Below are 22,670 nucleotides of genomic sequence, written 5' to 3' on the forward strand. Positions count from 1 at the left end.
AATGTGTATAATATATATGTGTGTGTGTATAATATGTGTGTATAATGTGTGTGTATAATATATATGTGCGTGTGTATAATATGTGTGTATAACGTGTGTATAATATATATGTGTGTGTATAATATGTGTGTATAATGTGTGTGCGCGCGCGTGCAATATATAGTATGTGTGTGTGTAGAATATATGTGTGTATAATGTGTGTAATATATATGTCTGTGTATAATGTGTGTGTAATATATATGTGTGTGCATGCGATATATATGTACGTGTATGTGTATAATATATATGTGTGTGTATAATATGTGTGTATGTGTGTAATGTATGTGTGTGTGCAATATATATGTAGGGGTGTGTATAATATGTGTGTGTATAATATACACGTGTGTGTATGTATGCGGGTGTAATATATGTGTGCGTGTAGTGTATTTGTGTGTGTGTATAATATATGTGTATATATGTATTTTTTATATATATATGTGTGTGTGTATTTTATATGTATATGTGGGGTGTACACCAGGATGTAGGGGAACGCCTGTTCACCAGAGCGCCCCAAGGGATGACGAGGTCCCCCCCCCAAGACTATTTGGGGCTGCACATAAGGAAGAACTTCTTTACTGTCCGCGCTCCCGAGGCCTGGACCCCCCCCCGGTGGTGCAGGCACCTACTCTGGACACTTTTAAGAAACGTTTGGATGCATGTCTCGCTGGGATCCTTTGAGCCTAGATGACTTCCTGCCCCGGGGGCAGGGGGCTGGACTCGATGGTCTGCTGAGGTCCCTTCCAGCCCTAACGTCTATGAAATCTATGAGATAAATAAAGTGTAAACTTCCCCCCCCCCAAATAAAATTGGGGCCCCCTAAAGTGTGGCGGTTACCTGGCTTGCCCCCTCAAGCCACTACTGAAACCATCCCCCTTTGGGGAAAAGGAGTCCTGTGATTAGCCCTCACCGTGCCATTGGCACTGGGAAAGATCCCCTGAATACCCTGGAATCAGAACTAGACCAACTGGATATTTGCACACACACATACAAAATCCTTTTTTTGTGTGTGTGCATATATCTAATTGATCTAATAAAAGAGCTCACCTCTGCCACGAGTTGGGATTCCTTTTGCCTGTGGCTACAGTCTGCGTCCCTGGGGCCTCTTACCTGAGAGGCTGTGACGCATTGAGGCGCGACCCTTTATTCCCAGTGGTCCTTGCTGGCAGGGGGCTGGGCTGAGAGGAGAGGTGCAGTGAAGGCTGGCAGGGCTAGAGCTTAACAGCTTGTCTTTATTTTCTGCTGGACACCTTGTCTTTTTTTTATGAGGGGGTAGCTGAAATGTAAGGGTGGGGGTGAACAGAGCCTAAAAAGGTTAGGTTTTCTTGCTGCAGTGAAGTGGGGAAGGGGGGAAAGACTAGAAAAGAAAATTCATGCTTGCTTGTGCAAGCAAATGACAGCTTCAGACCAAACTTAAAGTCAGCCTGAGGAAAGCTTGGCCTTGTATTTGCTGTCTGTAGTGAAGGAAGCAGGAAAGAAAAATGGTTATTACAAGTGACACAGTTTTTCTTGTTTTTCTCATTCAACCGGGGTTGCTTTCAAGATTTTGATCTGGTTAAAGTGTGCATGTTACCCACAGGAACTGGGTGTAATTCTTGCCGTTTCAGTCACTCAGGATATTTGGTGGTTTTAATAGAAATGGTTTAGGCAGTCATGGGGTTAAATATATTCCACTTCTAAAGCTCCTCTTTGCAGTCTGTGTGTGCAGACAGGAGGTCTCCAGTTTCTCTCTCTTCCGTCCATTCAGCAAGTTTTGGTGGTTCCTGAGTGAGGTTTTGCCTGGTGCTGGGCTGGACAAAGTGTCCAACGGGTTTCAGTGCATTAGTGAAAGCAGTTGTGTTGCACGTGTGTGCGTTTGTCTGTAGCTGCCACAGTGCCTTGGTAACCCAACAGCCACTGGTGAGGAAGGTAAAACCATCCCAGGAAAAATGTTTTCAAAATACAATCACTTGAACAATCACAATCAAATTCAATCACTTGAACGGTGTAGATTTGTGTGGCCTGAAGGCATTTTTCCTTCTGGCAGGCATGGGGACTGATGAGCGTGCCATGCTGTTACCTGGACTCTCTAGAAATGGTCTCATGTTGCCAGGTGTGAAGTTAACCTCCGGTTACCCCCAGAATCAGGAGTACTTTGATGCAAGCTCAGTTAAGAAGCACCTGCAGAATTCAGATCCAACTTCCAGTTGGATGGAAGCATTTGGATCTGGAGTTTGGTTTTGGCTCTGCTTTTCTTCTGTTACTTTTTTGGCTTTTTATGGAGTGCTGTGTTATTCAGAAAGGTCATGGTTTTGCAATACAGAACGTAAAAGAAGCTAGCTGGGCCAAACACAGGGATTAACAGGCTGGGTGCGAGTCTCACAAACTATATTCATTTGGATTTGCAGATGTAAATATATATCAGGAACATAAACAAAAGGGAGAAAATCTCCCTATAGTCTTATATGACCCTATAGAGTAAAATGTGCCAGCTGTTGAGAGCCGGGGAATTCTGAATTCCTTAAATGTTATGTTGAAAAAAGACTTTGTGGATATTTTCCCTTTTTATACCAATAATATCTCATCTCTCCATGCCCTCTCTCTGGGTGATCTCTTCCACTTGGTTTGGTCTGCCATCTTTATGCTGTGAGATGGTTCACAGCTTCTCCATTCCTTGTCCCTGTCCATCCCATATTGCATCTCAACCTGTTTCTCAGATGTATCGCCATCCATTTAAGCTGAACGCAGCTACCCCTACATTCTTGGTCTTTCCACTAGGACCAATTCTCCTGCCCATTCCCTGGCTATTTTTTTTGTCAGCTTCACCATGCCCCTGAAGCCTGTTGGCTACTTGTCTTAATATTCTCTTTTCCCTCCCCTCTCACAAAATGGTGACTATATATATATATGTGTGCTTCCAAGACCCGGAGTTAGACTTTTAAGATTTATGGACCATGTCTTGCTTGTATATGTTTGGACAGAGGCCTGTTCCTCGGTTCCCAGATGTTGATTTTGGCCCTCAGGCACTTTATTAGTGTAAAATATTAAATAATATTCAGTGAAGCCAACACAGATAACAAAATCAAACTTAAAAAGTGCCAGATATTTTATTTCAATTAACTTTTATTTGTAATGGGATTTTTAAATGTAAATTAAATACACGCTTTAATTTTATATAAGCAACTTATTTATAATTTATATTTATGACAACCTATATGAATGCATACAGTTACTATAATCTACTAAACTCATTAAAAAAATCAAATACTTATGTCTTAATTTTTACTTTAGTTTAAAGAAAGTGAAATTCTTGAAATGACATCCTGGTGGAAGTAATTTGTGAAGCTTCTGGAACCAGAGTTTGGTTAAGTGTTCAACCAGCTTTTGACAGCAGTAAGCTCCTTCTGCAGGTTCAGAGAGAATATCTTGTTCAGTATAGCGTAGTCAGCTAGTTAAGTTCCTCAATGACTGTTTCTTTCAAAGTTGAGAAACTGATTATGAGTTGAAAAAATCAGGAAAGCCTCTATTTTCTATTCCAAACTATGAATAAAAGCATGACATGAGAGGACAGGATTTTGTAGTTCTGAAACCTTGAAGAACTTGGTGATCAATGAATTTAAAATGCAAAAAACATTTTGCAACAGTTACCTTTTCTGTAGGTATCCAGCACATACAACATAGTTTTAACTGAGAAAAAATGTAAATGCTGATTTGGTGCTTTCTTAATCCAATTCCACTTTCCATCAAAATAGAGCTTGATGCAAACTGCAAGTAAAAAATTAATCATCACTTAGAACATATTATTCATCATTTTCTGACAATAAAAATGTAAACATTAAGAATCAGTAAAATGTATGTTACATTGTATAATTGCTTACATAAATGTAACTAGATAAATGGTGTTTGTGTGATTAGCAAAAAGAAGGAGACTACGCTGAAGGTGATAGCTTTAGTTAAAAATCAGCATTCTTTTATTATCAACCTATGAGAATCAACCTATCTTTAGGAAAATAACTAAAAAGTACAACTGAAAAATGAAATGGATGATTTAAACCACAGGCTTAATTCTGATATATATCAGAAAGCAGGGAAGTTAGATTTAAATCAATGTTTTGAGTGCAACTGAATGTTGTATAATTGGATGGAAAGATAACGCTTTGTCAGGGAGCAGCTGAAGTTTTGGTGACAGAATAAAGAGAAAGAAAATGCTAGTTCATAGCACCTCTTAATCACCATTATGAGAAATTCAATATAACACATCACATTAACCTGATGTGTTTGCACATTCTTGTACGATCTTTATTTTTTATGTTTAAAGGGGCCTCCAGTTTCCAGTTCGTTTTGGTTCATCACGAGTTATGGTGCAAGGTTATAGATAATGAACAACAGCATATATGACTAAAATCTCACCTTCAGCATATTGCTGAAGCATTGCATTTAAAGATGGAACAAAAATAAATTAAAAATAGCTGTCCGTTACAAAGCAGAAACCTACTGATGACTCAGCCCTCACAAGCATCAATCTCTGCATTTGGTGTAGGCTAAATTCTGGTTTGGCAGTGTGAACTAGGATAGTGAAGAAAAGCAGGATTATAGGGTTTACGAAGTATTGTTGACCAGATTCTCATCTTTATGGCAATGGAAATTCAGAAAAACTCCAGTCGAGCTTACTTGCGCTTAACATGGGTGACAGAGATCTGTGTCTGACCCTGGTTCTTCAAGAATTTGTGTGGGCCAGATATGTTTAGTTACTGCAGTGCTGTTTTTGCACTTTATAAATACACTATAAAATCTTCTGCTTTCTCAGTTTATTCAGGGAATTTGTATTTAGATACGTTGATGGGTGGCAGTATGACGTGCTACCCTAAAAAGAAAATCCATACCCATAAGGAAGAACTACAGAGTTTTTATTTTTGGATCTTTTCTGGGTGGGGGGAGATGGAAGAGTGCTACAGGGAAAATTGTGGTTTTTAAGTCGGTGGAACGTGAATATGCAAAGCTTCTTGCTTCTGTGGTGAAAATCACCCCTCTGCACAGGACCAGCACGTGACTTCACTTAAGTAAATTATAGGCCTTGTTACAGCCAGTGGGAAAATTTTACCCAGGCAGATGAACAGTTTGTCCAATGGACCCATAATCTTTGAGCACAGTTTGCAGAAAAGTGACTTGGAAGAATTAATATTCTGATCTTATGTCAATTGAAATAATTATCTTATCATTGATTTCAGAGAGATTTCCTACCACTTGAAAGGTAGATTTAGTCCCAGCTATCTTTGTTCTCCAAATTCTGGACAATGTATTTTAAATAAAACTCTGAATTTGCTCTTCTTGCAGCAGATTCTGCTCATGAGCCACCTGCATCTCTGAACCTAACAACAGGTTCTCATGTCAATGCTGAGTGACTTCACTGTGGTTTTAAGTGCGTAGACAATGTTACCTATAGGACTTAGTTCCTGTTTATAATCGTCTGCTTGACAACCTCAATTGGAGAAGACAGCTGAGTAAAATGTGACCGGTAAATGCAATGTAATGTGGCAAAGTTCCTGAATAACAGTAGATCACGAGGTCTTAAGCAGACAGAAACTTACCAGCTGGGCAGGAGTTAGAGGAAATGAATTTCATGAGAATGATATTGCAGTCATTTACATCTTCAGATCAGTGCTGAAATTAGGAGGATGGCATATTCCAAATCCCTTTGAACTGCGAGGAAGATTAGATTCTTCTGTAAATTTCTGTGTGGTTCCTCTTCGTCTTAGATAGCGTCAGCTCAGTGCAGTGGACCTGAGGTTGGAATGACTTGAGCCTGGTGTTAATACAGACACTGGGGTCTGGGTTGTGGCTGTCACGTATGTAGGTAGGTTAGGAGAGTCCCCTTCCATGCTGACTTTGCAGGGAGGCCAGAGACAATAACAGTCCATGCATTTCATAGAAAAGCAGAGATTCTCTCAGCTAGTTTTCTCTCCTTGGAGGGTTAAAGCTCCTCAGTGCATGCAGGGAGGAGACAGAGACTTATTTTGGCTCTGTTTCAGAGCCCTGTGAGCACAGATTTGTCATATGTACATGTTTAGAGAAATTCTGTTGGACGCAGTTCTGGTTTGATAAAGGCTCTTGTTTATTTGCATTGATAAGTTGGGTGGTGTGGTTGCTGGGTGCCAGGCTGTAATACACACTAGAGAAATATGCACTTGTATTTTTAACTATGAAGAAATGGAGTCCCGGATCACTGACTTCTTGCTTGTAACCCCTTGGGTATTGCTTAATATATTGGCCATTGCAAAATGCAGTTCTAGGGCTGCCTTATTCTGTAAGCTTGCTTCCATTTTACTGCAGACATCCCAGTATGTGAAGAATGTACTAAAATGTCCTACCACATTCAGTTAAGGTACAGAAGTGAAACAGCCATAAAAAGGGTTAAATAGAATCTCAGGTGTTAATGTCTTTGCCTGCTGTTCGGGGAACAAGGATGTTTTCCTTCAGTTGGCATCCTTCAATAAAATGAAAATCTCAAGTTTCCACTTTGTATATATTTCTCAGAGTTCTTCCATCCTCATGAGACTGTTTTTAGCATAAGACAGTCTAAGGCTGACTGTAAAAATGCAACACGTGGTTCTTCTCTTTCCAAAATGTTAGCCTGGGTTATGGTTCCCATGTCTTTGCCACTGAATTTAATGTGACAGCAGGATATATTTTTAAGTGAGGTGTTATGAGTCACACCAAACCAAAAATGGTTTCATAGTGATGTAATTTTTAATTCAAGATTTCTCCTCTATTTTCTTTATAATTTGGGGTTCTTAAAAATAATAATAAACATAATGCAAAAAAACCCGCAGAAATTAGAGGTACTCATTGAAGTAGAGAGAGAGAGGTGGGATATCCTCTAGGGTCAGTGGTATTCTCCGTGAGAGTGGTCGCTGCTAAACAGGTTCAGGACAGGCCAAGGCCTCTGCACAGCCAACCTTCACAGCTGGCGCCTCCGTGCCAACTCATCATGAACTTGTGGAGAGATGCAAACAATGCTACACATCACCAAGGAGTGCCCTGTCTACAAACAAAGAGGTGGATTAATAATTTTGAACTCAGTTAATGAGGAGGCGATTGCTTGGCTTTGCGGATTTGCAGCTGCTAAACAAATGCATTCCACCAGCAAGCTCAGAGTCCGGGTCAGTGTGTTAAATTGTGAATGAAAGTCCCAAGAGTTTTCTGATAATGCACTTCAGTTTAGTTGACAAGAAATTGTCAATTAAACGTAAGTCGGCAGCAGCTGCCACTTATCAGATAAGCACTCGGTGAGATCTTATCAGGCAGGAGAGGCGCCTGCTCAAGCAGAACTTCTGAAAAGCGGATGCAAACCCAACAAGCAGCAGGTTTTCCTGTCTCTTCAACTCTCCCAGGACAGTATTGACAGCAGACAGTACAAAGGGTGAGATAACATCTCTTGCCAAAAAGTGTCAGCAGAGGGATAATTTTGTGATGTGGTTTGCTTAATTCCTCTCTGTCTCTCTATCTCTCTCTCTTTCTGCTTCAAGTGAAGGTTTAAGATTTACAGAATCTCTTGGGTGTTTCAGTGAAGTTCAGCGTGCTGAACTGGAAGACTGCAATGACAGCACTTATCTGCCTCTTCATAATAAACAAGTAAAAATTTGGACTTAAAGTAAGTTGGCCAACAGTAGAGCCCTGAGACAACTTCTTTTCCTTTGCTAGTTTCTGCTGTCGGTTCACGCTTGCAAATGCTGTGGTTTCTCTATTACTTACTACCCTTCCTGTGAGAGCACTGTAGCAAGCCCAGCATTAACAGTAATCGTTGAATCTAAACATTTCTGAAAAATCTTCCTTTTTCTTTCTAAATAAATACCTATGATTAAAAAAAAAAGTTAAGCAGGTCTGCTTCTGAAGAGGAGTGGAATATCTGCCTTAACATCTCTGCCCCCAAAAAAGAAAAAAGTGCTCAAAGCTGAAGGCCACGATGGCTTTGGAGACATTTGTAGCTTGAATAGCTCTTTTAAGAACAGCTTTTCTGCTCGCCAAGAGGCACAGTACAGGTGTGCTGAAAAAATGTAACATCCGCCCAACGGCCCAACGACTCATTTCTCAGCCACAAGCTATGAGAGTCAAGGGCAATGTCCTGGTAAGTAGCCAGCAGCTTCTAAGGTTGAGAAGAGGAGGGGGTTGGGATTCCTCTCAATGTGCTGTCCTTAGTTCCTGCTCTTGTGTCAGCCCTTTGAGGATATCTGAAGCCTTCGAGCTTTTTGAATGTTTTCCCCAGCACCTTGGATGCCCTAGGATGTTGAAGGGAGCTACACTGTTTCTGTGTCTTCCCAGTTTCTTGGCTGCTTTTCTATGTATTTACATTTTGTAGGAAAGGATAGCATAGTTTTGCCTATTGCCAGGGAAAGTTTGGTACTGGCATTTGCCACCGGCTAATATTTATAAATGTGACGGTAAACCATTTTAATCAACTAAAAAACAGCTCCTTTAAATGATACTGGGAAGTGTATTTCTCTCTTAGTCATGATTTGGAGACACAATACAATATAAACACATTTTCCAGTAAGGAGGAAGGATATTTTCATTACCGGCTCCTGAAGAGATGTTCCTGGGTTTTTTTTAATTTCTCTCTCCTTTTCATCAGGTCCTTCTCCAAATGTATATAGCTAACTAGCAATAGTGTTAATGAGGTTTCTTTAGTCTTATGGAAGCATTTTTTTTTAGTCTGCACAGAGTCAGTTAGCATCAAACGCTTTCTGAGCAGCACCCTTTTGATCTGTCAGGAAACTCCTACTCTCTAACTAGCTGTTAGGGTTTTTTTTTTTTTTGGTTTGAGGCAAGGGTTGATCTTTATCAGATATTTTGATGACTGTTCATCAAAGTCCTTGAGTTATGCTATTTTTTACCAGCTGGTATAAATACCTGGGTGTGCTGTGAGTGCTACAGACACATTTGACCTGCCATGCAATATTTGTTTGCAAACATAAAAAAATAAATTTTATATATATATATACCAGCCATTTTGTTTCATAAGCAATCTTGCTGTTCCGAGGCACCATTCTGTATTTTCTTTTGAACGAGTGGACACTGCGGTCTACAATGTTAGAAAGTACTGAAAGGGATACTCACCGTGCCTCCCTTTGACATGTTGTTTCAATGGTACAGAAGGCCTGGATTTCTTACCTTTGCCAGAATTGCATGGGTATAATTTGGGGCATAATTTGACTGTCGTGAGGGCTTTGCAGGCCACCCTGTGAGTAGACCATAGGCTCAATGACGGAAATGGAAAGATTCCCGTCCGTTTGGGTGGTGCTAGTGACAGAACTCTGTCTCCTTCTCTCCCTCAGCAATGACGGTTATGAAGACCTGATGGGAGTAAAATATAGAAAAATTACACTATTTACGTATGTGCGTGTGTGCACACACAAACAACAGGCAGGTTGAATCCTAAATACACGCAGGGAGCAGACCTGTTGACTAAGAAGGTGACACATTCACGTAGTCACTTAGCAAGAACTAGACCAAAACAGACCTTTTTTAGGGTTGCTGTGGTACCGGGATTAAAGTGGCTTGCTACAAATTCAGATATGTGAATTTGAGCCTTGCTGTAGCCTGATGATTTCCCCCAAGTGTATGCCGTGGCATACTAGCGTGCCATGAGAGCAGCAGACATGTGCCATGAAAAATGTGTGCCCAAAAGCTTGCAGAAAAAGATAATTTTTTTTGCGATTTCTTAGTTGGTCTAATAAAAGGTATCCTCTCTGAACCAAGAGTTCTAGAGTTTTGCATTTCATGAAAAATTATACTTTCTCAGTATCAGATCTGGTCCTCGGGGTTCCCCATAGGTCTCATGAAGCAGGATTGGACTTCAGCCATGCCAATCCCATGTGGTGAGATCAGGCCCATGGACTGGATCTGGCCAGCAGACCTACTCAGCATTGTTCATCATGCCCAAAAGTTGGGCACCATTGTGCATGTCATATACACCTTTTAGTAGGGTGTAAGAGTGAAGTGTTCCACCAATTTTAATCCAGAAAAACAGCGTGCCCCAGGTATCAAAAAGTTGGGAAACGCTACTCTGGCCTCATTTCAAAGGTCACCTCTCTTGGACCCTGCTGTAAGTGAGTATCTGATCCTTTGGGCAGGAGGGTTGAATGTGGCCATAGGAGGTGCTAGCCATCTCACTCCCTTGTGCACCGTTAACTATAGCAAGTGGCATATGTTAACCCAGGGGTGGGCAATTATTTCAGTTGGAGGGCCACCTCATGGCTTTTGGTAAGCTTTCGAGGGCCACAACAGTAGACCCACCCCTTGACAGGTACCCCGTCCCCTGATCACCATCTTGGGACCAGAAGTCCCACTTCTAACCCTGGACCTTTGCCACTGGATGTTCCTCCTCTTACCCTGGAAGTACTCCTTTTGGGAGGGGGGTTTGCCATCTTAGAACCAGAAAAAAATTAATATGCTAGAAATCAAACATCTACTATAACTTATTTTAATTTTATTTCAAACAATACTTGTGTCCAGATTTACTTGTGTTTGTATAGTGTATATAGAGGTGATTGCATAATAGCTCAAAATAAAGTCTTATTCTTGTATATTGTGTGGGGTATGGTTGGGGGGATGGGTGTGGAGTGTGTGCTTGTGTATGCGGGCAGAGACCTCTGGCGGTACACAGCTTTGGCTGAAACCCGGGAGCTGTGCATGGCAGCATGGAGCCCACCTGGCCTGGCCTGCTGGCATGTGCTTTCAAGCCAAACCAGGCTGGTTCCTGGCTGCCAGCACATGGGGCTCCTGGCACTGGAGGTGGGAGCCATGCGCCATCGAGCCAAGCAGGGCCAGCTCTGTGCCTCCTCCACGTGTGGTTCCCTACTGGAATGCTGGAAGCCCCATGTGGAGCCATGGAGCTGGCCCAGCTTGGCCTGATGGCACAAGGCTCCCGCCTGCAGTGCCAGGAGCCCCGCGTGCTGGCACAGGACCAGCCTGTTCTGGATTGAAGGCTCACTCCAGTGGGTCAGTCTGGGCGGGCTCGGTGCTGGCATGTGCAGCTCCCAGGATCCAGCTGGAGCTGCACGCTGCTGGGGGGCTTTGCCTGCCGTGGGCCATGAGCACCCTGAAGGTCCATGGTCTGCTGCTGCTGCCACCAGTGGCAGGGGGCGTGGAATATGGTGGGGGGGGGGTCTGTGAACTATGGTGGGGGGAGCACCCACAAACCCCACACCCACCCACTCCCACCCTCCCCCTTCTGCAGGCAGGACCTTCCCTCTCCATTCACCAGCTGTCCAGTCGCGCACCGTCACGCTTTGTGCTTCCACATGGGGCTCCCAGCTGGAGTGCTGAGAGCCCCACAAAGGTGGAAGCACAGAGCCCACCCAGCCTGATGGCGCACAGCCTCTGAAAGCTTGCCTCTGACTGGCTTTTGGAGGGGCAGCCGTGGGCTGGTAGTAACTGTGTTTTGGAGGGGCCCTGTGGCCAGATAGAATGGCCTGGTGGGCTGAATTTGACCCGTAGGCTGAATCTTGCCAACCCCTGTGTTAACCACAGTAACCTAATGGGCTGCCTAGGCTTCTGTAGACCTCTGGCTGCAGAATCAAGCTACTTTCAAATGGAGCTTAAAGCCTTGTGAACTGGGTTAGATTTGTTTTCTGCTCAGCAGCCAGTAAGATAACTTTGAACACAGCTGATTTAGATGGACCATGGACTCTTGCCCAGGATCAGTTATAATCACATTTTTATTGCACTTTTAACATGCCAGGAAAAATGTCAGAGCAGCATTTTAGAAGCTGTATTTTTCACTTTTGTTGATGGTGATTTGGCACTGGAAAGTACAATGTGCACAAACTGCAGATCTAGTTAAAATGTGAAGTCACTGTGAAAATAAAGGAAGAAGCTCCAGTTCCTTCTCATCTATAAATACCAGCTCATGCTCTGTGGTTTTGTCGAACATACAGCAACACTGAAAGTATTGGAGCTCTCATTCGGGATATACTCAACATTGGTTATGCAGTATTGTCAAGTCTTGTAATTTTAACGTAAGCCTCATAATATTGGTTGTTTCTCTGGATGTCTCATGGCTGAAATCAAGCAATTGCATGTGAAACTCAGCCTCTTTCTACATTTAAAAATTTTAGCTTGCAAAATTGTGGAGTAGGCTTAAAAATGTGAAGGAAGAAAGCCCAAAAGATCCAGAAATAAGAAAAAAAAGTCCAATATTTTTTGGTTGTATGACTCAGTGGATGCACCTACATGTGACGCTTGAGTGCGCATTAGCTTAAGTTAATGCACATTAAGGTGTGCATCTACATGTGCGCACCCTTAACACGCATTCAAAATGACAAATTTAGATTATTTGCATTTGCAGGTATGAAATTTAGGCGCAAATAGTTAAAGCGCATTAACGTACATGTAGACGCGGTAAGCCAATGTCCCATAAATTTAGGTACACTTAAATGCACGTGTAGACATGGCCAGTTTTGGGACTGGTAACATTAATTGTATTCAACACCAGAGATGTAATCAAACTATTAAGTCTAGTACCGAATTTAGATCATACATCAAACTGTCCCTGTGCTTGTGGTTGTTTAATCTTCTTGGTTCTGATTTGAAATATTACAGAAATTGTCCTTGAACTGATTACAAACCCTCTCTCCCTCAAATCAAAGCAACCCCCGCCAATTATCTTTAAAACTAAAGTATCTAATGTTATATTATCTTTAGAACAACTGGGAAATGAGAAGTTATCAGTGTACACACAAGGTATTATAAGGACACATGACTAACTAAACATTAACCATTGCCTTTTTTGTTTTTCCTGAAAAACAACAGAAAGCAAGAAGAAAACAACCTGAGGGCTGGAATGTGATTGTAACAGATCATTTTTCTTTCGATTTCCTTAGAAATATTCATTGCCTTATACACCAGACGAGCTTGACACTTGCAAAGACCCAAGCACAGAGTACTATGAAGAAACCATTAAGAAATGTTGCAGCAAATGTCATCCAGGTAACAGACTTTCCATTTAAATTGATCAGGACTGTCCATTCATGAATCTGTTCATGTGAGCAGACAGATGTGGTGTATCTTTAAACTTGACAGAATTTGAAGTCTTGCCGCCTTTATGCTCTGAGACTCTAGACATAATTATGTTGATACTGGGACTGTAAGAAATATTTACAACAGGGCAAGGTGCCAATTGCCAGAGCTGAAGCTGTGCTATAAAACTGAAACCTAGCAGGGGTTTACAGGATGGTTCATTAACCCGAATGGCTGACCCTTTGCATGAGTCTCAGGTCAAACTGTTTTGCAAGATTTAGTTCTTACACCTGCTGAGGTTTAGCAAGCTCAGCTGAGTTTCAGGCTGAGTATTGAGGTTTGTTGGGAGTCTTCTGTGTGAACAAGTCTGGCTTCATCTGCCAATTGTGTTTTTTGCAAAAACTCTTCGGTGAAAAATATAAAAACACCTTTTTATGCAAACAAGGCATATAGCTAAACCACAAGAGGACCCAAGTCAGGACTAAGCACAGTAATAGCAAATATATTGTTCATACACGTGTGGGGAAGAGTGCTGGGTTCAGATGACCCCAGCCAGATGCCCATCTAACCTCCTCTTGAAGACCCCCAGGGTAGGGGAGAGCACCACCCACCTCCCTTGGGAGCCCATTCCAGATTTTGGCCACTCTAACTGTGAAGAAGTTCTTCCTAATGTCCAGTCTAAATCTGCTCTCTGCTAGCTTGTGGCCATTATTTCTTGTGACCCCCAGGGGCGCCTTGGTGAATAAAACCTCATCAATTCCCCCATGATGAATTTATAGGTAGCCACAAGGTTGCCTCTAAGCCTTCTCTTGCGGAGGCTGAAGAAGTCCAGGTGCCCTAGTCTCTCCTCGTAGGGCGTGGCTTGCAAGCCCTTAACCATATGAGTGGCCCTTCTCTGGACCCTCTCCAGGTTATCCGCATCCCTCTTGAAGTGCGGTGCCCAAAACTGCACGCAGTACTCCAACTGCGGTCTGACCAGCGCCCGATAGAGGAAGTATCACCTCCTTGGTTCTGTTTGTCATGCATCTGCTGGTGCATGATAAAGTGCAGTTAGCCTTTCTGATAACTTTGTCACACTGACAACTCATGTCCATCTTGGAGTCCACTCGGACTCTAAGATCCCTTTCCGCTTCTGTGCTACTGAGCAGGTCATTTCCTAGGCAGTAGGTGTGCTGGACATATTTCCTCCCTAGGTGCAGCACTTTGCATTTCTCGTTAAATTGCATTCTATTGTTTTCTGCCCATTTGTCCAACCTGTCCAGGTCTGCCTGTAGTTGTTCCCTGCCCTCCGGTGTGTCCACTTCTCCCCACAGTTTTGTATCATCCGCAAACTTGGACAGAGTACACTTCACTCCCTCGTCCAAGTCACTGATGAAGACATTGAAGAGTATCGGTCCAAGGACAGAGCCCTGCGGGACCCCACTGCCCACACCCTTCCAGGTCAATACTGACCCATCCACTGCCACTCTCTGGGTATGACCCTCTAGCCATTTTGCCACCCACTGGACTGTGTAGTCATCCAAGTCACAGCTTCTTAACTTGTTCACCAGTATGGGGTGGGATACCGTATCGAAGGCCTTCCTGAAGTCTAAGTAGACGATGTCAACCCCTACTCCCGCGTCCAGGTGTTTTGTAACCTGGTCGTAAAAAGAGACTAGATTAGTCAGGCATGATCTTCCTGCTACAAACCCATGCTGGTTTCCCCTCAGCATAATTTTTCCTGCTGGGCTCTCACATATATGAGCCTTAATAATCTTTCAAAGACTTTGCCAAGGATGGAGGTGAGACTGAATGGCCTGTTGTTGCCTGCATCCTCCTTCCTCCCCTTCTTGAAAACAGGGACCACATTGGCCCTTTTCCAGTCCGCCGGGACCTGGCCAGTCCGCCACGAGCGCTCAAATATTCTTGCCAGTGGCTGTGCAATGACATCAAGCATTAGTTAAAACGCCCCACCACCATTTTGAAGTGTGGGGATGCTGATACATGAGACACTGCAGGTGCTTTAATTAGAGCTGCTCTAATTAAAGCACCCCCCCCAGCAGGTGTAAAAACACCCTGTAGGGCAGAGCTTTCCAAACTTTTCATGTTGGTGACACACTTTTTAGACATGCATCATTTTGCGACACAGTAATTCAGTTCCGGGGGAGGGGCCAAGGGAAGCAGACGCGAGTAAGGGAGCTCCGCGGTGCCCTTCCGCAAAATTTTCTGCATTTCGCGCGACACACCTACACACTGCCGCCGACACACTAATGTGTCGCGGCACACAGTTTGGAAAGCTCTGCTGTAGGGGGTACAATGTAATTGCTATTGCTACACAAGATTACTAGTACAAAGGGTTCATTTTGAGTAGATTGCTCAGTAAATATTCATAATGGAGTCTATTGCCTTTTTTCGCACATCATCCAGGTGTCACACAGGGCACTGCAGTGTATGAACCACTGGTTTGATTTACAGCAACATTTGCTGCACTCCAGTGACATTTAGTGGTAACATCTCAGTGAAAAGCAGTTGTTAAGCATAGAAGGGTTTTTTGCTTGATTGTCGAGAAGAAGTCTGAATTTGTGATGGTTGTACTGGTCCATCAAATATGTTGGTCATAGTAGTTGCTATAACTTTGTCATGAAATGGCAAAATGCCGAGATGAGCCACAGAACTCATTTGTAAGCTGGTGACATTTGACTCGTGACATGCTGAGAAGATATACTTTGTCTCTGCAAATGCAAAGTTCCTGTCAGTGAGATTTGGGAGATTAAGCAGGAAACCAGCGTATGCTGAAGCAGCCTAAACTGCTTGAATTGACCAAAAATGTCAAGAAATATGTGTTGGGCTTCCTGTGTTAAAAATGCACTATAAGCAAATAACATAATTAATGATTAAACTCAGTACAGGTGTTGATTATACTTCAAGCCCTCATTTTATTTTGACATGTCACAATCACAATACCAGGGTTTGTTGATATTTGTGAATATGAATTAAAGTGTGTTTCACATTTATGTATGAAAATGTGAGAGCCTGAGCTGTCATCAGAATGCTGGAGGGAGAATTCTAAATTGCAAGTAAATACATTTAAAAACAATATGTGGAAATACTTTTTTCTCTTTCTTACCTGACTGGGCCTGCTTCATGGTTCTGCGCAAATCCTAATTCCTGAAATAGAGGTCCTCCAAATAGGCGACACAGCCAGTTCTGATGATTTTTTCAGCGGTGTCTCTGTGCTCCTCTCATTGAGCAAGGTCTGCAAGTATATTCCTGTCTGGCATGTAGGGTCTCCCTTAGTTTGTACCTTTTAAACAAGAATGAGGAGGGCTAAGCTGTGCTTGTCCTTTTCTCCCAACAGGGACACGCTTGTGCTTCTGGTTCCTCACTACCACCCCTGTACTTAGTCATGGGATTAGAGAGCAGTGGTGGCTCTCATAACAACCACACATTCAAGCAGCTCACCCCACTGCAAGCCTTTAAAACCTCAGAAAGTTCATACACTGCTGTTCTCAGTGGGCAGAACCAGCCAACAAGGCTCAGTTAGAAAGTGTAACAAGGAGAGCAGAGCACTGGGCATGGGAAAGGAGGTTTCCTAGACATTGTATTCCTCCTTGAATTCCAGGCTCTCTGTTAAGGTGGCATGCTGGGTTCCTGCTCACTCCTGCAGGGGACCCACAGGAGCCACTCTGAGATCTAGGAAAGCTGGACTCTGTTCTATCCTTTTTACTACCTTGTTAGTAGCCCCCACATGGAGTAGCAAGAGTAAGCATCACTAAATGTCTAGGGCTAGCACCCATGCAGCAGTGACTGTAGGGAGAGAGGTAGGTCATCTGTTTATAACTAGCTGAGCCTTTGAGAACATTTAGATTTGCACTCTAAATTTCTTGGTGTTTGGATTTAGAGTTTTAACTCAGGCTTCTTTCTAATAGTGATACTTACTGAGCCTTCCTTACAAAGGCCAGGTCTTCATCCAGGCAAAGCATTTGTGCATGTGCTTAACTTCGTGTATTCAGGAATGTAACTTCATGTCACTTTTCAGCAAAAGACTAAGCATGCATGGCTTGAATCACAGTGTCTGTCTTCAAACATGTACTGAAACACATGGGTGAATCAGGGCCTTCATATTTTCTGAAAATGATATGAGATTGTGACTAGAAGGAGGTGGTGCCAAAACATGTATTTTATATGCCAGAAATCAAAGTTTGCGCTTGGTTACATGTGTGTAACTCCCATTTAAGTAAATGACTCTTGGCTTACACATGTCTGTCAATCTGTGGTATTACTAAGCTGTTTAACCAGTCTCCCAATGCCATAGAAAATTAAGTATTTTAGGACAGAATGTGATGTCTTGTGTGCTGCTGTTGCTCCTATTTAGGAACAACAAGACAATACTGTGGTCATGCTTTGCTTTTATCCTTTAATGTCTCAGTCTTGATTTTTTTTTTTTTTTTTTAACAGTTATGTTAGCATATGAGGAAGTATGATGAAATGCAATTTGTTCACTGCTGTTAATGGAATTTACCATGCACAGATCCCAGTGAGTCATTTCCATGAGACACTTACATTGCTTATTTTGTAGGTTACCACATGGATCAAATTTGCAGCACCACCCTTGACACGCAGTGTAAGAGATGCGGAGCGAATACGTACACAGAGATCTGGAATCGAGCTCCACGCTGCTTTGCCTGCTCACCAGCCTGCAAAAATGGTATGCTGGTATCATTAAATAGGACACTGTGTTGTTTTAATTCTGCCAGGAATGGAAGGGTTAATCTTATTTAGGCACTCAGGGAGCAATTCACCTGTATGCAGAGACTGTGCCCAAAGCCCTGTACATTGACGACAGTCTTGCATAAGCTCTTTTATAAAGGTCAAAGTGGCATATGAAGTTTACACTGGGTATCTGCGTAGGGACTCAGTTCATTTTGGGGGTGGGGAGGGGCGGCAGGGAATGTAACCCAGAAGGATTCAGTTGTTTGGAAACAGCATTTGTAGTCTGCCTCTAGATTTGGATTGGTTTAACCTCACTTCCAACTTTCTAAATTACTTTGGGGCGTTTATCTTCTGTCACCTAGATGTTTCCAATGCCAGTTTTTGTTAGATGACGTTCTTAATATTCATAGTTCCCCAAATGCCATAAACACAATGAAAGCAATTTCAGTCTTTGCCATCTTATGCAAATGAAGTACTAGTAAATTGCTAATAGGGAAAAATGGGGGCAGCCCCTTGATTTACAGTTTTCACCACTTGTAGGACCAATGTACTATATTAAATGGTATATTTTCCCCTCATAAGGTAATATTTATGTTTAAAATGGGGAAGTTGGAAGCATTTCAGCTTCAGATTTCTAGCTTCAGTTCAATTGTATGTGGAAGAATCCAGGTATACATTTTGTAGATCCAAGTTGTACCTGTACAAAGAGGCAATTCCGAAAATGTGTGCGCAGGTGCACATAACTTGCTGCAAAGATCTTTTCCCTTTAAAAAGGATTATGGATGTGGGTCACCTGTTGACAAAGAATTGCCATTTAACTTCCATTTGGCATCTCTGCCATCCATCTTTCATTTGTCTGTCATCTGCCTTTTTGGGGACTGACATTGTAATTATCATTAATGGCACCTTGCCATCTTGTTTTAGGAACAGGATTAGTGCAGACTCGAGAATGCACTCCAACACAGGACAGAGCCTGTACCTGCTCAGCCAATATGTACTGTTCCACAAAGTTGCATCAGAAAAGCTGCAAGCATTGTAAAAGACACAAAAAATGTCAAAAAGGCTATGGAGTTTCTAAACCAGGTAAGTTAAATTTGAGTGACCAGAGTTCATAAAGAAAGAATGGGCAAGATTCTGCTTTCATAATATTGTAAGTTGGGAGTAACTTCATGAAATCAGAAGAGTTGCATCAGTATGGGTAGGAGGAGAGTAAAGGTCCCTGTCAGTCTTCTCCTGCATGCAACTATAGCTCTGTTTGCTTAAATATTAATTCTCTCTACTTAGCTCAGGGAGCTTTTGGAGCTGAAAGGAAGTGAATCAATCAATCTTGTACATTGGCCTCAGCTGCTTGGTCTGTCTATTACTGTATTATTATTATTGTTGTTGTTGTTGTTTAAGTCAAAAGCATTAATCAACTCTCTATTCTGTAATTTAATAAACCAGATCACGATATGACAAGGGGAAGAGCTAGCCAAAATGATCATTAAATTTGGTTCCATTACCTTGGATGTTACTTTGCTTATGAAGTTTATCAGTTGGGATGTTTTAATGCTAAATGATTTATTTATCATTTTGGCAGTGGTTCTTTTATTTTCTTAAACACGAGAGTCAGCCACCAAATGCCTTCCTGTTGTCATAAACAAGGTTAACGGGATCATGGTTCAACACAGTATTAGGGCTGTGAGTATATATATTTTTCCCTTTTGTTGTTTTACAATACTTTGCAGCCAAAGAACCCAAAGAGCTTACTAGACTGTCAGGATCAGGGATACTGTGGATTAACTATAGCTGCTCTTATTTAATCCTGATTTCAGTAAGAGCTTTTCTTTAGTAAGGACTGTATAAAATGACAAGATTGTAGTTTTGATGCAGGAGACACATTGCTCATCAACAGAAGTAACTGCATTTTGGGTGGAGCACTCCAAATTCTTATAATTTTAGTGCACATCAGTGTATCTGTAAAACCTAAGACATTCAGGGAAATTTTAAGGGAGGAAGATCTTTATGCTGGAGATGGATTTGGGTCAGGGCACCAGAATCAATGCTGTATTTCTAAGACATATGTTAATGTAACTAATGCTGGGATGTAGTATGTGACTCTTGAATTTTAGGTTCACCAGCAACTTCATAGTGGAGCTCTTTTATATCATTATCGTTGTTATTATTACTGTATTTCAGTTTTAGTCTCTCATCTTGCTTTTTCATGCTATGTGCAGTAGGAAGGGTCTGTTACAGTCCTGTTGCCCTTTCTATAGCAAGAAACTTCAGTTCTGAGCATTTCACTTGGTAACCAAGATTTATTTGCAGCCTTTTGAATTTCAGGTTTACCTTAATTGGCCCCAGAGTGGCAACAAGGATTCTGAAGTTAGGAAAAAGCATCAGAGAGACAGGGTTGTGTGCGGGCTATATTTTTTTTAGGGTCACCAAATCCTGCAGTGCTTACACAGGCTGAATTCCCACTGAATAGAATAGGAGTTTTGCCTGATTAAAGAATAGCAAAAACTGCACAAATACCCCATTTTAACCTTACCAGCAGGTTTCACTTCAACATTTAAATCCTGTGACTGCAAGGGGTGTAGAGATAGAAACCACTTAACGTTTCTGTCTGTAACTGGGATTCTTTCTTCCCAAGGTCTGGCTGTGTGATACCCAAGTGGTTAATTTTTTGTGAGGCTGTCAGAGCCTGCATTTTTGTTCAGGCTCCATAGTATTTCCACAACTTGTATGAGCTACATAACTTATGATTCACTTTGTTTCTGACTAAATGTCTAACGAATCGTTTTGTTTGTTTCAAGGAACGGACACTAAGGATACTATTTGCACTCCTTGTCCCCCTGGCAGTTTTTCAGATGAAGAATCTTACACTGCCCCCTGCAGACCACATACAGTGTAAGTTGCTGACTTAATCTAATGGCCTACAACTAGGGATTTACCTAGATTGTGGTTTTGTGGATTTTGCAGAAACCATAAAATCCAGGGTTGCCTGCAAAATCCATGAAAAAATAAAACTTAATAAAAACAGGTTTTTTTTTAATTAAGTCTTCCTCTTCTGGGTGGAGCTGAAGCCTCACAGCCTGCCTGGGACGGCAAGGTGCTGGCTGGTGGGGCAGCACAAAGGGGCAGCAGACAAGATGGTGGCTGCCCCTCCTACTTCCTACCCTGGGGCTTCTCCGCCAGTTCGTGCTGAAGGGCAGGGCTGGGCAAAGGCCAGCCAGCAGTCAAGATGGCAGCCACCCTTCGTCCTTCCTCCCTTGCAGGACTTCTTTGCCAATCAGCGCTGAGGGGTGGGGCTACCATGAACCTTGTGCGAAATGGGCTATTCTTGCAAGGACAAGGTCCCTATATATAACTGTGTCTGGAGGTTGTTATTACTACTATTATTATTATTTTTAAATTCTCCTTTTTTCCTGTTACAGTTGTAAATTCGTGTCTATTCCAGGAAGTTGCACAAGTGATACAGTCTGCAGTGACCTTCCTATAGGTGACTTAAGTACCACCATCAAAGCAACATCTCCTCATACCATAGTTCCAGCCACTAACCAGTCTCCAGGCCAAAGCTTGAGTTTTAGGACTTCAGACATAAAAACTAGACCTGTTCAACAAAACATTCCCCTTGATGTTCCTCAGATTGGTGAGCTATTTATTCATTTAAAATTACTCTCCGTCACTGTGCCCTGCTCTGTGCCTGATTTTAGACTAACATGGCTAACTGTCTCTTTGTAGTTTCTTTTCTGATCATTTATTAACTTATACCTGAGCACAAGCTCTCAGTGCTTGGAGTCAGGGACAGAAGTTGCACATAAACCGGAAAAGTGTTTGGAAACCAATTCAGATATGTAACACAACAGAAGTTCAGTGCACATAAACTGCGTTCAAAATGGTCAAAACTGGTTTAAGATAAACCTGGATGGATGTAGTATCAGACTTAACTGATTTAGTTTAAATTGGTTTATTGAACTTCTGTCCCAGATCCTCTCCAGATTCAAGTCTGGAGTCCCCCAGCATACCAGGATGCTTTGCATCTCTCCTGCAACCTCTGTCTCCTAGAGTGGACAGGGTAGGTTTGACCCAAGCTTTCTGCTCCAGCCAACCAGGGAGGTGTGCTCTAGTGTCCCCTGGCTTCTAGCCTGAGCCACTGAAGGCATGTGGCTGGATTTTCGGGATCAAAAGTGATTGTCTGTTCACTTGATTATTAGTTCAGTCTACGCAGTTTAGACTAACCTGCAAAGATTGAATTGATTCAGCCTTGGGCATTTTGGCTGCCTGTACTTAGCCAGTTAGATAACCGTAAACTAGGCTTGCTGAGACTGGTTTGTACACTCCCTCCAAATTGTTTACTCTGCCCAAGTGATACCACCTCCTTCGTGAACCTGGCAAACTTCCTGATGGATTCGGTGCAAGGTTATCTATTGTGTCTCCTGGAAGATGCAGCCCAGAAGGAGAAAATGTTAAGCTAGACTACCTAGATAATGGTCTTCTACAAGGCCTAAAAGTAGGCCTTGACTTAAATCTCCTGAAAGTTGTTCTAATTTCTGTAACGTTTCCCAGGATGACTACAAGAAGCCTAGAATCCCCACAATATTGAACATGCAGGCATGCTGTCTCTCATAGGCGATCTGTAGGGAGGGCACATGCCCCCCCTGAGAGTGATGGTGCCCCCCCTGACAGCGAGCGCTCCGACTGGTAGTGGGGCTCGGACAGCGCCAGTGCCCCACCTGAAATTGGCTCCACCGGCAGGGCGTTGATGGTGGAAGTCCCAGCACTTCCACCGTGCCACATGCAGAAGTGGTGCCACTTCCCCTTGCCACCGTGCCGCTGGTGCGCTCAGTGACTGGCCTCTGGGGAACCCCCCGGGTTGCCGGCTGGCCGCTGAGGGACCCCCTCCCAAGTTGTGCCCCGCTGGTGCCCCCCAGACTCGGAAGGCACCAGTCACCCATGCTGTCTCT

General features: G+C 42.7%; 1 protein-coding gene and 1 long non-coding RNA gene across 2 annotated transcripts in view; one reads left to right on the forward strand and one right to left on the reverse strand.

Moving 5' to 3' along the window:
• The window catches only part of LOC112549475, a 21,076-nt gene extending 13,657 nt beyond the window's left edge, over nt 1-7,419 (reverse strand). The window contains exon 1 of the long non-coding RNA XR_003092895.1: nt 1,084-7,419. This is a non-coding gene — a long non-coding RNA (uncharacterized LOC112549475). The remainder of the gene's footprint in view (nt 1-1,083) is intronic.
• Nucleotides 7,420-9,273: 1,854 nt separating this feature from the next.
• Nucleotides 9,274-22,670, forward strand: part of TNFRSF1B (TNF receptor superfamily member 1B) — a 19,885-nt gene continuing 6,488 nt past the window's right edge. Inside the window, exons 1-6 of the mRNA XM_006018848.3 lie at nt 9,274-9,375; nt 12,897-13,002; nt 17,591-17,719; nt 18,649-18,807; nt 20,520-20,613; nt 21,141-21,355. Of these exons, the coding sequence (XP_006018910.1) occupies nt 9,274-9,375; nt 12,897-13,002; nt 17,591-17,719; nt 18,649-18,807; nt 20,520-20,613; nt 21,141-21,355 (805 nt within the window). The remainder of the gene's footprint in view (nt 9,376-12,896; nt 13,003-17,590; nt 17,720-18,648; nt 18,808-20,519; nt 20,614-21,140; nt 21,356-22,670) is intronic.

Source organism: Alligator sinensis, unplaced genomic scaffold (assembly GCF_000455745.1).
Source record: "Alligator sinensis unplaced genomic scaffold, ASM45574v1 scaffold569_1, whole genome shotgun sequence".
NCBI classification, from domain to species: Eukaryota; Metazoa; Chordata; order Crocodylia; family Alligatoridae; genus Alligator; species Alligator sinensis.